Below are 12,003 nucleotides of genomic sequence, written 5' to 3' on the forward strand. Positions count from 1 at the left end.
GATCCATTCTAGCACCCAAAGGACTGCAGTCTTGACGTCATTCTGTCTCGAGGATGATCAAAACGTCGTTGAACGATCTCACCTCCTCTAATCCATGAATATTATATAAAAACTCCTATTAACCTTGAGGTCATAAATATTCGTTATCCCTTCAAAATTAAGCTGACCACCAGATGGCTGCTGCAACAAAGCTGTGAATGATCTCTCCCTTGAACCCTCAATATGTCAGCTGAGGCATCAGCATGTTTGGAGGATGAACAGACCTCGTCTCACTGAATACCATACAAGAATTAAGTTTCCATGTATTACAGAATTGGAGGAAGACTGTGTTGCTTGTCTTCCTCTGAATTCTCCATATGTGCATAAGTTTTGTTTGTTCTTTTACCCCCGTGGGATCTTCCACCCAGTGGGTCTAAGCGCCGCTCGCGTACTCTCTTTTCTTCTGTACAGTTCATTTGAACGTCTATTTCTCCATTATTCGTGAACAGAATTCGATGAAAATTGACAGACATATACTAGACACATATGCACAGGGATTGAGCCCAAAGATGCACAGGCCCTTCGGGCCGAGGAACGGCCCATTTTGGCCCATTTTCTTAAAATTATTTCTCAGTTATTAGTGAACGGAACTGAACCAAACTTGACAAGTATATTCTGGAGACCATTCACCAGGCATTAACTGAGCCCAAAGTGCGATTCCGGCCCTTTGGGCCGAGAAACGGCGCTTTCGGCCCATTTTCTTTAAAAAAAATAAAAATTAACTTTAATGCGCTGGGCGATGCCCAACGCAAAATTAAGTCGCAAATGATGATATGAAACGAGCCTCACTCTTGTGAGGTGTTCTGGTTTCTTTTTCTGATGTGATGAAAATCTTACCAAATTTCAAAACTATTTGTCGTCTGTGCTATCGCTCACTTGAGAGTTGTACGAATGAACTCCGACGGGGTATGTTCACAATTCGAAATAAAACGACTCAAATGTACAGGAGGAATTGAGAATTTCTTCGACAGGTGCCATTGACTTGAAAGGATGCCCCATTTTTGGAGTTGTGACCATGAGTTTTGTGGATTCTTATCTTGCCAAAACGAAGTTTTTGCAAGATATGTTAGTCAGCTTGTATGTTTTTTTTTGTTTGTTTGTTTGTTTGTCTGTAATCACGTATAAAAAATTCTGCAGAGCACAGTTATCATTGGAAATTTTTGTAACTTTGCATATCAGAGGCCTATAGAGGTCCCATTCAGTGCACAAAATTTTGAAGATCAAGGTCAAAGGTCAAGGTCACTTTGTCGCAAATCAGGGGAGTCGACGAAACCCTTATTTTTTGAGTAATTTTGATCGGATCATCTTCAAACTTCATGGGAATATAGTTCATGGTCTGGCGCTCAGCTGATTAATTTTTGGTGGCGATTGGCCTTGACCTTCATATGTTCTTTTTTTTTTGTTGTTTTTTGGTCTGTAATCACGTATAAATCACTCTGCAGAGCAGTTATCATTGGAAATTTTTGTAACTTCGCATATCAGAGGCCTATAGAGGTCCCTTTCAGCGCATAAAATTTTGAAGGTCAAGGTCAAAGGTCAAGGTCACTTTGTCGCAAATCAGGGGAGTCGACGAAACCCTTATTTTTTTGAGTAATTTTGATCGGATCGTCTTCAAACTTCATGGGAATATAGTTCATGGTCTGGCGCTCAGCTGATTAATTTTTGGTGGCGATTGGCCTTGACCTTCATGGTTAGCGCCTGAGGTCAAACATATTTGACCCCAAGGTCAAATTTTCAGGTTTTAGGAACCATATCGTGTAGTACCTCAAATTGAACACCTCGATGAGTGCTTTCGAGATATGTCAAGCTTGAGACATTATGACGTCATTTGGTGACGTTATGAGGCAAACGCATATTTTTCATGGTTACTCTGTAGAACGATTCTCATCGGAATCTCTCGTAGGCAGATATTCCTCAAGGAGTCGCTCCTGGTGGATAGTCGCTCTGTTCACGTCAGTGTGACCTTAAAGAAGTCACACGTGGTCATCTTTTGGAAAGAGGTTTATTATTTTTTTATTTTTGTTTGTTTGTTTGTTTTTGGAATGGAACTCTATGATACACCTTTTCAAAAGGAAAAATTAACCTCAGATGCAGGCACAGCTGTAGGGGCTGAAAGAGATTTCAGCTTTCTTTTATTGTTTTTATCTAACTTGCTTATAATATTGTTACGGCTGTGGAAATTCACAGAACACCATAGAGGTCCTTAGTTCAGTCATGCCGATAAGTCCGTGTTCAGTTAGATTTCCCCACCGTTGTTAAATGGGATTTATTCGTGTCGCCCAGACTGTGATCTTTGAGTTAGCCGTTTTTCTTTACTATATCATTATTTTGGACCAACCACAACTCCACCCACCAAACACCTTCTCCACGCCACTCACCAACCACCACGTCAACCACCAACCACCCTCTCCACACTGCTTTCATAACGACGAGATCTCCCCACCATCTCCGAAACTGCATCTCCCCCACCCGAGTAACATTGCCTCACCTTCATCTCCGCAAACGCCACAATCTTTGCACCAGCCGCGGTGAGTCCCCAGCGAACAGCGTCGCTGCAAACAGACGCGGGGGTTTCTTAGTTGGCGCCAGCGACGGTGATTTCACGCACGTCCGCTCTCCGAGCAAGTTTGGGTGATTTCGCGCACGCCCGCTCTGTGGAAGCTTCGCGTCGGAATTCGGATCACAGGAGAAAAAGGGGCGGGGCCTGTGGAGGTCAGAGAGCGGAGGTCAGATCTCGTCTCACGAACCCTATAAAACGTCGCGCAGAGCGCCAGTTCGAAGTCTGGAGTCCAGAGTCTGGAGTCGGACGAACACAGGCGGGGCGGAGTCCAGGGGAGCGGAGGACACACGAGACGGAGAGCGTGGCTGAGCCTGCTGTGCCGCGCAGACCTGCGCGTTCGTGTGGGGAGAGCTGGAGAGAGCTCGCCAGCCAGCGCCAAATGGTCTGAGGTGATCGAGCTTCGGGATAGTCCGAGCGTCGCAGAGGAATGGACGGATTCTTACAAAGAGCATCAACTTTGAAAGAGCATCAAAACCTGTTCGTTCCTCTAAACGCGTCGCCGGCTGAGGCCCGACTCACCCGGCCGCTTGGCAAGGCCTGGGTGCAACCACGGTTACGCTAGCTGCCGTGGGGAAGGAGCATCGCGGGTCGCCCCATAGAGGCACTACGAGGGTGGAGGTAACCTGCAACGGTCTCGTGGGACTCCTTCGGTCCACCAAGCTCCACGAAATAAAGGCCTACGGGCCCAGTCTGACCCCCTTGCCTTTGAGGGGGGCTTTCCTTGTTTATTTGAATGAATGTTGTGGCACCATGTCCCGCAAGTAGAACTGTGTAAGTGCTTGTGAATAATAATAGACTGTTGTAGTGCTTTGCCTTGTTCGTGTCTTGTCCCTTCCCACCAATTCCATTGCTTTTCTGCTTACGTGCATGTTAGTGTTTTGCATACCTGAATGCATGACTGCATATGTGTCGTTTTATAAATAAATGTCCTTGTGTGAATGTTAACCCGTTCGTCGTGCCCTCTTTCCCCATTGAACCGCCGTATTGCTCTCGGAATAATAGCGGGCTTTTTAATAACCGATAAAATAATTGGGTCCAACGAGGCCTGGCGATAATACACCGCTCGGTTATCCCAGAACGGAACAAACCGCTTAAGCGGTTCGTGTCCAAGCAGGCCTTCGTTGAGGTACGCTCTCTCGGTAGTCTGCCCGCACGAATACTTAGGTATATCGATAATTTGGCGATTGACCCTGTCGCGCGCGAGTAGAGTGTTGACTAGGCCGTGGTGTGCGCTTGGAGCACACCCGTGACTGGCTTTCGGCGTTGTTCCGGAAAGTCGAGACTGAATTGTCCGTTCGGTGGGCGAGACGGCCGCCATTGGCTAAAGCGGCTGTCAGCACGCCGGTGGGCGGCAGATTCGTAACACTGTTGTCAAGGAGTGGGAAACAGATTCTTTCCCCTCCAAACCAAATTAACGGAACCAGACCAAGGGTGTGCGAAGCAACCCTCTGTGTTCCCCAAATTACAAGCTTTTCAAATTGTTCTGAGAAGCAAGATGGCGGTTCAAGGCGAACAGGGCAGGAGGGTTTAGAAATGAATTTAGAAATGTTAGAATCCATGGCCCAGGATGAAATCCCTGTGCAGGACATTCCCATTGAGATGCAGGTTGCATTTCCCAACCCAGAACCCGAAATGGGCGCAGCGGCGGCGGCCGCGGTTTTTGACACCCCCTCCTCCGTCAAAATCCCTCCCCGGTCCCCAGCGAAATTGCGACCGATGAGGACGGATCGGTTGTGTTGAGCGGAATGGCGCAGATATTGGCCATGCTGGAAAAATGGATGGAAACACACTAGAAGCGAAAAACGAAATGAAAAACGAAATGAAAGAAATGAAAAACAAAATGAAAGAAATGAAAAACAAAATGAAAGAAATGCGGGGTGAAATACAGCACATCGGCCGAGGCCTGCAGGCGGGCTTAATGGCGATAGCGTGCGACGAAGCAGTGGAGCTCAAAATGGCGGCACCACGAGGCAGTACGACCGAACCGACAAGAGGGAGTGTGGACTGTGTTGGCCCCGCGCTGGAGGACAAAATAATTCGGGAGACATGTTGGACAAGACTCGTAACGGCAGAGAGAGCGACGGTGACAGAGAAGGAAAAAGCAAAATGGGGTGACAGAGACCACGTAGAGACGAGGGAGATAATGAACGAGGTGACAGAAATAACAGAGACGCAGGAGATGGAGACGGTAGAGGAGAGACTGCACAATAAAGACGAACACACACACGGAGGGAGTGGAGGACAATGAGGGGGAGCTCGGGGAATGTCTCGTGACCCGGTGCAAGCAGCCGGATAGCCTACTCCAGGAACGAGGGGAGGGAATATTCCCCCCTGAAGTGGAGCACGACCAGGTGGGTCCGGTCGAGCTTTGCAAGGTAGAGTGGGGCGAGTGATGTGGACGGGTGCACGTGGAGCTTAGGGGTTTGGAGACCCCGGGAGCGCTTGAGGTAGTGCAAATCCCCAATGTAATTGTCCCGGTATGTGTGTTCACGAGTGTGGCGAAATGTGTGCTGAAACGCACACATCAAGTGGGTGAAAGAGACGGCGTGTGTGAGTAAAATGGTGTGCGAGGTTGCGAGTGTGCCGGAATGGGTGCTTCCCAGCACAGCGTGTGTATATGAAGCACCGTGTGTGAGTGCAACCACGTGTGCGAGTGAACGGCCGTGTGTGAATGGAATCCCGTGTAAGAGTGAAACGGCGCGAGTAAGTGAACGGCCGTGTGTGAGAGGGACCGAGTATGTGAGAGTGCTGTATGTGAGGGAGATGGCGGTCGGCATGCGGGAACATGCAACCGCATGTCCCGGTGTGAGTGTCATGGCGAAGTGTGTGAGTGTCATGGCACGGGGAAGTTTGTGCGCGAGAGTGCGACGAAGATGGTGCCTGACAGTGGACAAAGGCCGAGTAGTGGCCGTAGCTGTTTTGGGAACCGTGCCGGGTTTGCACGGCAGCGCGTGTGGGGTCCGTGCTGTGTTACGCACGAGGCCACCACGTGCGAGCCTGCGGGAGTGAAACCCGGTCCGTAAACGCACGTGGTGGATTAACCGATCCCGCGGACGGACAGAAGGTAGGCTGGATGTGAATTTGGACCGGATGGGTTCTCCAGGCGGACGTGTGTGAAGCTCCGACGAGCAGAGCCCATGTGCTCACGTGGGGAACCCCTCGAAACGCGAGGCTTGCTTTTAATGCGCAGGGTGACGCCGTGGCTGCATGGTCGGAATCCAGCAGGAGGGAAATCCCTGCCGGATGGTACTGTCCGAGGAGGGACGAGGTGCGCGAAGCGCGAACAGCTGCCATGACGTCACGTGAAAAGAGCGCAGGTTGCGAGTTGCCGCGCTGTTGCACGCATTAAAAAAAAAAGCAAGCCTCGCTTCGGGTGAACAGGATCCCTGGGCAGGGGTGGAAGACCCCCGAGCCCGGGCTCAGGATACCACTAGTTAAGGGGAAGGGTTAGTTTAGTTCGACCGGCTTCATGGGGCAGGGATAAGTCCTCATGGAGCCTGTGGAATGGATTAGGTCGAGGGATTTCAGTTTCGATTTAGGATGGAAAATGGAAAATAATATTTGGAGACATGGACAAACTTTGAGTGTGGAGAGGGGACGTAGCTTAACTACATAGATTAAATGGAACGTGCTATATTGTAATGGATGACGAGGGAGCACAAGGTAGTTTGGGGATGCAGTCAGAACAATGGCAGTATTCAGCGATGTGAGTGGTGAAATGGATGGAGACATGTTGAGTGAGTGAAGGCCAGCGAGCCTGAGTGTATGGAGTGAATGTGGTATGCATGGTGCGATGAGTGATTGGGGGAAGGAGTAATTCCCACCCAAAGGACCCCGGGGTCAGTATAAAGTGAGTTCGTGGGTTAGTTAAATTGACAAAATGGAGGTCGTTTTGCTGTTGGTGCGAATGTAGGCTCGAAACCCATTTGGAGGGGTGCAGGAGCCCTGTTGACGGGCTGGGAGCGTGGCTGCAAATGGTGAGTATCGCTTAGTGGGTACCCCGGGCACCGGGTTAGTCGGCCGCGGTAGGCCAAGGACCCATGGGGGGCCGGGATAGCGTAGTGGGCACGGGTGGGCCCACATGATGCGGGGCTCGTGGCGCCAGAATGCTACGGGGGCAGTGTACTGGGCACGGGCGGCCCTCGGAAAGGGACCTAGGGCGTCAACACGCCACGTGGGCATCGAGGGGGAGTAGCCAGGGAGGGCACTCCCCAGTGTTTAGGGAGCTGGTAGGCTCGGAGGCAGTTGCAGGGCCCGGGGATGCCATAGTTTGAGAATCGGCAGAGGGTAGTTCCTGCCAAGGGAGCCACACGTCCCAGCCACGAAAACGTGCAAGGGCACGAGGGAAATTCGAGGGCGAGGCCCGAAATTTGTAAGGACACCAACACAGGCGACGGGAATCTTGGTTTGTAGAACCAGCAGTTTTAGCGAGAGGCACGTTTGGAAAGCCCCGGGGTAGTTCAAAGTTAAATGGTTAGGGTAGATTAGGAAGTGTACCCCTCCGCACCATCTATCCCTTCGCTCTCGTTGTGGGCCGCTGGACTCGCCGTGATAAAGTAGATCGCTGAGATCTGGAGGCCATTTTGAGGCTTCGTTGGGCCCCGACACAGGATGCTAGCTCTCCCTTTTTCCTCTCCAGGAATGGCACTTAGGGGTTGGGAGTAGACGAGGATGATGATAGGTTAGCCAGACAGACGATAAAGGGGGTTCGGGAGACGAATTTATAGAGGAAATAAAAATAAAAAAAATTAAAAAAAGATGGGGCTAAATTGGGGATTTTTTGCAAATTAAGAGAGTGGGTATGGATAGAGATAGGCAAAGGCGATAGGTTGGGAGGGAGACAGTAGAGTAGGTCCGAGCCCGCCTTCCGAGTGGCCAGCACCACCGCACTCCCTCCACGAACCTCCAGTACAAGACAAGAGGCCTGCCAGCTTCATCTGCCGGCTGTTTTGCTTCAAGGCCTGTGCCGGTCAGTTCATCTGCCGGCTGTTTTGCTACAAGGCCTGTGCCGGTCAGTTCATCTCCCGGCTGTTTTGCTACAAGGCCTGTGCCAGTCAGTTCATCTGCCGGCTGTTTTGCTACAACGCCTGTGCCGGTCAGCTTCACCACCGGCCCGTTTTGCTACCACGGCCTTGTCTTGCCTTGCCATGCCTTGTCTGCCTGCCTTTGCCTTGACCCCATGCCTGCTAGCCCTTTTTGTTGCATTTGCCCCATCCATCCATCACCATGTGCGCCAGAATCATCGCGCGTTCTGCAGGGACTGCCCTGTAGGCAGCCGCATCACGGGACTGCATTGGCGGCCCATGCACCGTGTTGTTTGCTTGCGTCAGTGCCCATTCAGTGTTCTGCAGGGACTGCCTTGCAGGCAGCCACACACAGAGACTGCAATGGTGCAGCCCGTGCACCGTATTGTATTCACTGCGCTCATTTCATGGGGGAGGCCGAAGACTGCGTTTGAGCAGCCGGCCACATTCCCTGTCACCTGCATTGGATTCATGAGCCAGAGACTGCGTGTTAGTCGCCTGGCTCCCTGCTTTTCTTTTCCTGCAGAGTTCATCAGTCCTGGGCCATGGTTTAGTGTAAAATGTGTAAGGTTAAGTAAAAATTGTACATGAGTTGCGCCCCCTGCATGTTTGTCATAGCGCCGGCAATTTATTTAAGTCGTCTGCATGAGTGGGTTTGTTTAGTTAGTCACTCAGCCCGTAGGTTATTTATTTTTGGGACACGAATACAATAAATGTTGCACTCAGGGATCCGAAGATAAAACGTACGAGGGGAAATTTAAGCACACGAAAATTTGACGACTCAGGACGAGTCTGTAAAAAAGGGGAGGGGGTAGTGTTACGGCTGTGGAAATTCGCAGAACACCATATAGGTCCTTAGTTCAGTTATGCCGATAAGTCCGTGTTCAGTTAGATTTCCCCACCGTTGTTTAATGGGAATTATTCGTGTTACCCGGGCTGTGATCTTGAGTTAGCCGTTTTTCTTTACTATCATTATTTTAGACCAACCACAACGCCACCCACCAACCACCTTCTTCACGCCACCCACCAACCACCACGTCAACCACCAACCACCCTCTCCACACCGCCTTCATAACGACGACATCTCCCCACCATCTCCTAAACCGCATCTCCCCCACCCGAGTAACATCGCCTCACCTTCATCTCCGCGAACGCCGCCATCTTTACACCAGCCGCGGCGAGTCCCCAGCGAACAGCGTCGCTGCAAACAGACGCGGGGGTTTCTTAGTTGGCGCCAGCAACGGTGATTTCACGCACGTCCGCTCTGTGGAAGCTTCGCGTCGGAATTCGGATCACAGGAGAAAAAGGGGCGGGGCCTGTGGAGGTCAGAGGTCAGAGAGCGGAGGTCAGATCTCGTCTCACGAACCCTATAAAATGCCGCACAGAGCGCCAGTTCGAAGTCTGGAGGCGGTCGGTGAAGTCTGGAGTCGGAAGAACACAGGCGGGGCGGAGTCCAAGGGAGCGGAGGACACGCGAGACGGAAAGCATGGATGAGCCTGCTGTGCTGCGCAGACCTGTGCGTTCGTGTGGGGGGAGCAGGAGAGAGCTCGCCAGCCAGCGCCAAATGGTCTGAGGTGATCGAGCTTCGGGAAAGTCCGAGCGTCGCTGAGGAACGGACGGGTTCTTACAAAGAGCATCAACTTTGAAACAGCATCAAAACCCGTTCGTTCCTCTCAACGCGTCGTCGGCTGAGGCCCGCTCACCCGGCCGCTTGGCAAAGCCTGGGCACAACCACGGTTACGCTCGCTGCCGTGGGGAAGGAGCGTCGCGGGTCGCCGCATCGAGGCACCACGAGGGTGGAGGTAACCTGCAACGGTCTCGTGGGACTCCTTCGGTCCGCCAAGCCCCACAAAATAAAGGCCTACAGTCCCAGTCTGACCCCCTTGCCTTTGAGGGGGTCTTTCCTTGTTTATTTGAATGAATGTTGTGGCGCCATGTCCCGCAAGTAGAACTGTGGAAGTGCTTGTGAATAATAATAATAATAATAATAATAATAATAAACGGTTGTAGTGCTTTGCCTTGTTCGTGTCTTGTTCCTTCCCACCAATTCCATTGCTTTTCTGCTTACGTGCATATTAGTGTTTTGCATACCTGAATGGATGACTGCATATGTGTTGTTTTATAAATAAATGTCCTTGTGTGAATGTTAACCCGTTCGTCGTGTCCTCTTTCCCCCATTGAACCGCCGTATTGCTCTTGGAATAATAGCAGGCTTTTTAATAACCGATAAAAGAATTGGGTCCAACAAGGCCTGGCGATAATACACCGCTCGGTTATTCTAGAACGCAATGAACCGCTTAAGCGGTTCGTGTCCAAGCAGGCCTTCGTTGAGGTACGGTCTCTTGGTAGTCTGCCCGCGCGAATACTTAGGTATATCGATAATTCGGCGATTGACCCTGTCGCGCGCGGGTCGAGTGTTGACTCGGCCGTGGTGTGCGCTTGGAGCACACCCGTGACTGGTTTTTGGCGTTGTTCCGGAAAGTCGCGACTGAATTGTCCGTTCGGTGGGCGAGACAGCCACCATTGGCTAAAGCAGCTGTCCGCACGCCGGCGGGCGGCAGATTCCTAACAATATCTTCCTATATTAAGGTTTGCTTGTTGCTTGCATACAGTTAAATTTTTGTTAATGTTCAGAGAAGAGGTTTTCCTTTTTATTTGGTATGATTTAAAACATAACCATGAATTGTATTTGGAGAAACGGGCCGAGTGTAAACACTGCACAGCACGGCTGTGATGTGGAAAGAGCTGACACCCAGGAAAGGGGTGGTGGGAGGGAAAATAATCTCTCCCTTTCTCTTGCCCCATGTATTAATTTTTTTTTTTTGTCCGTCTCTCGCTGTCTCTCTCTCTTCGTTGAGATAAGATGTCTTGTGAAAGTTGCACGAACAGGAACTTTGTAGGTCCACAATCTTTTACCGGCTAAACCATGAAACATGCTCTTGCAAGAACAGGTCAAGCCACTCACGGCAAAAAGGGTCTTGCCCAAACTGTAATGCGCAAGACCAAAAGTATATAAGCACGTGTGTCTGGCAAGAAGACAGAGCAGATTGTTACATTCGCTGTCGGCAATTTGTTAGACCTGTGCACAGGGGTTTGGTTAGATTGCTTAGTGGGCTGGTTGGCAAATTTATTAATTGTCTAATTAATTGTTAGTTCAATCGTTAGTTTAATAGTAAGTTCTCTTAATGCATTTGTTTAAGTGATTCTTTTGTTTGGCATGGTTTATTCTTTTGTTTGGTATTTGTTTAAGTGATTCTTATGTTGGGTTGATCGATTGATGAATAAAACAGAAAGAGATCTTGTTCTTGACATCGTGTGTGCGTGTGCGTGTGCGTGTGCATGCAGTTCCATTTTCTTTGCTGTGATTAGACCATTAAATATGCTAATGATTGTGTCTCTCCAAATCGAAACATTGTAATTCAAGGTACAGGGTCCGAACCCCGACACAGCATCATGGAAGAAAAAAAGATGGGACATCTGGCTCTGGCCATGTGGAAGATCACCAAATAATAGCACAGACAATGCCTAATATACCCTGATCTGCCGATGGAGTTCCTGACGCCGTGCATTCTTAGCCGCTTCAGGCAGGCCCTTGGTATTCCGGGCCTCCTCCAGGCGCAACATCGCCCTGCAGGCAACACCCATCACGACGCTGCACTTTTTGACACAGAATGGTGACCACAATTCTCCACAATAAATGGCCAACATATCACAACCATTACTGAAGCATAACCAGTGCTTCGAAATGGGAAAATGATGTTGATGCATTATCTTTCTCAATGAATGCACACTGTTAGCCTGACATGAATGTAAATGTTCAATTGGATCAGTCTGAGAGTTCAACCAAGTACATTTTACTGAATTTACTTCGACACTCTCACCTGGGCAAAGAGTAGCTAGCAATCCACAGGCGAGCCTGTTTCAAAGGCTCAGGACCCTCATGGTACCATGTCTCCTGGCTCTACAAACAAAAACAAAGCACATTGGGTATGTTGCAGGTGTACAACAGATGTAATAATTATAAACACATAGGGAGTGAATTTCACAGCAAAGACTCAACCATGAGCTCCAAGGAGCTTTCAAAAGATCTCAGGGATAAAGTTGTGGAAAGGCACAGATCAGGGGATGGGTATAAAAACATTTCAAAGACATTGACTATCCCTTGGAGCACAGGCAAGGCATTCATTAAGAAGTGGAAGGTGCATGGTACTACCAAGACTCTGCGTAGATCAGGCCGTCCCTCCAAACTGGATGACCAAGCAAGGAGACTGCTCATATAGGCCACCAAGAGGCTAATAGAAACTTTGAAAGAGCGACATGTCTTTACGGCAAAGACTGGTCACTGTGTGCATGTGACAACAATATCCCAAGCACTCCACA

General features: G+C 49.9%; 1 protein-coding gene across 3 annotated transcripts in view; it reads right to left on the minus strand.

Annotated features, from left to right (window-relative positions):
• PRPF4 (pre-mRNA splicing tri-snRNP complex factor PRPF4) overlaps positions 1-12,003 on the minus strand; it is a 100,513-nt gene that overhangs the window by 48,359 nt on the left and 40,151 nt on the right. For all 3 annotated transcript variants that reach the window (XM_085899810.1, XM_085899792.1, XM_085899803.1), the window contains exons 5-6: positions 11,505-11,584; positions 11,158-11,251 (exon numbers count right to left, since the gene is read on the minus strand). In XM_085899810.1, the coding sequence (XP_085755936.1) occupies positions 11,158-11,251; positions 11,505-11,584 (174 nt within the window). The remainder of the gene's footprint in view (positions 1-11,157; positions 11,252-11,504; positions 11,585-12,003) is intronic.

Source organism: Eptatretus burgeri, chromosome 1 (genome assembly GCF_056783735.1).
Source record: "Eptatretus burgeri isolate ZD-2024b chromosome 1, Ebu_testis_v1, whole genome shotgun sequence".
NCBI lineage: Eukaryota > Metazoa > Chordata > Myxini > Myxiniformes > Myxinidae > Eptatretus > Eptatretus burgeri.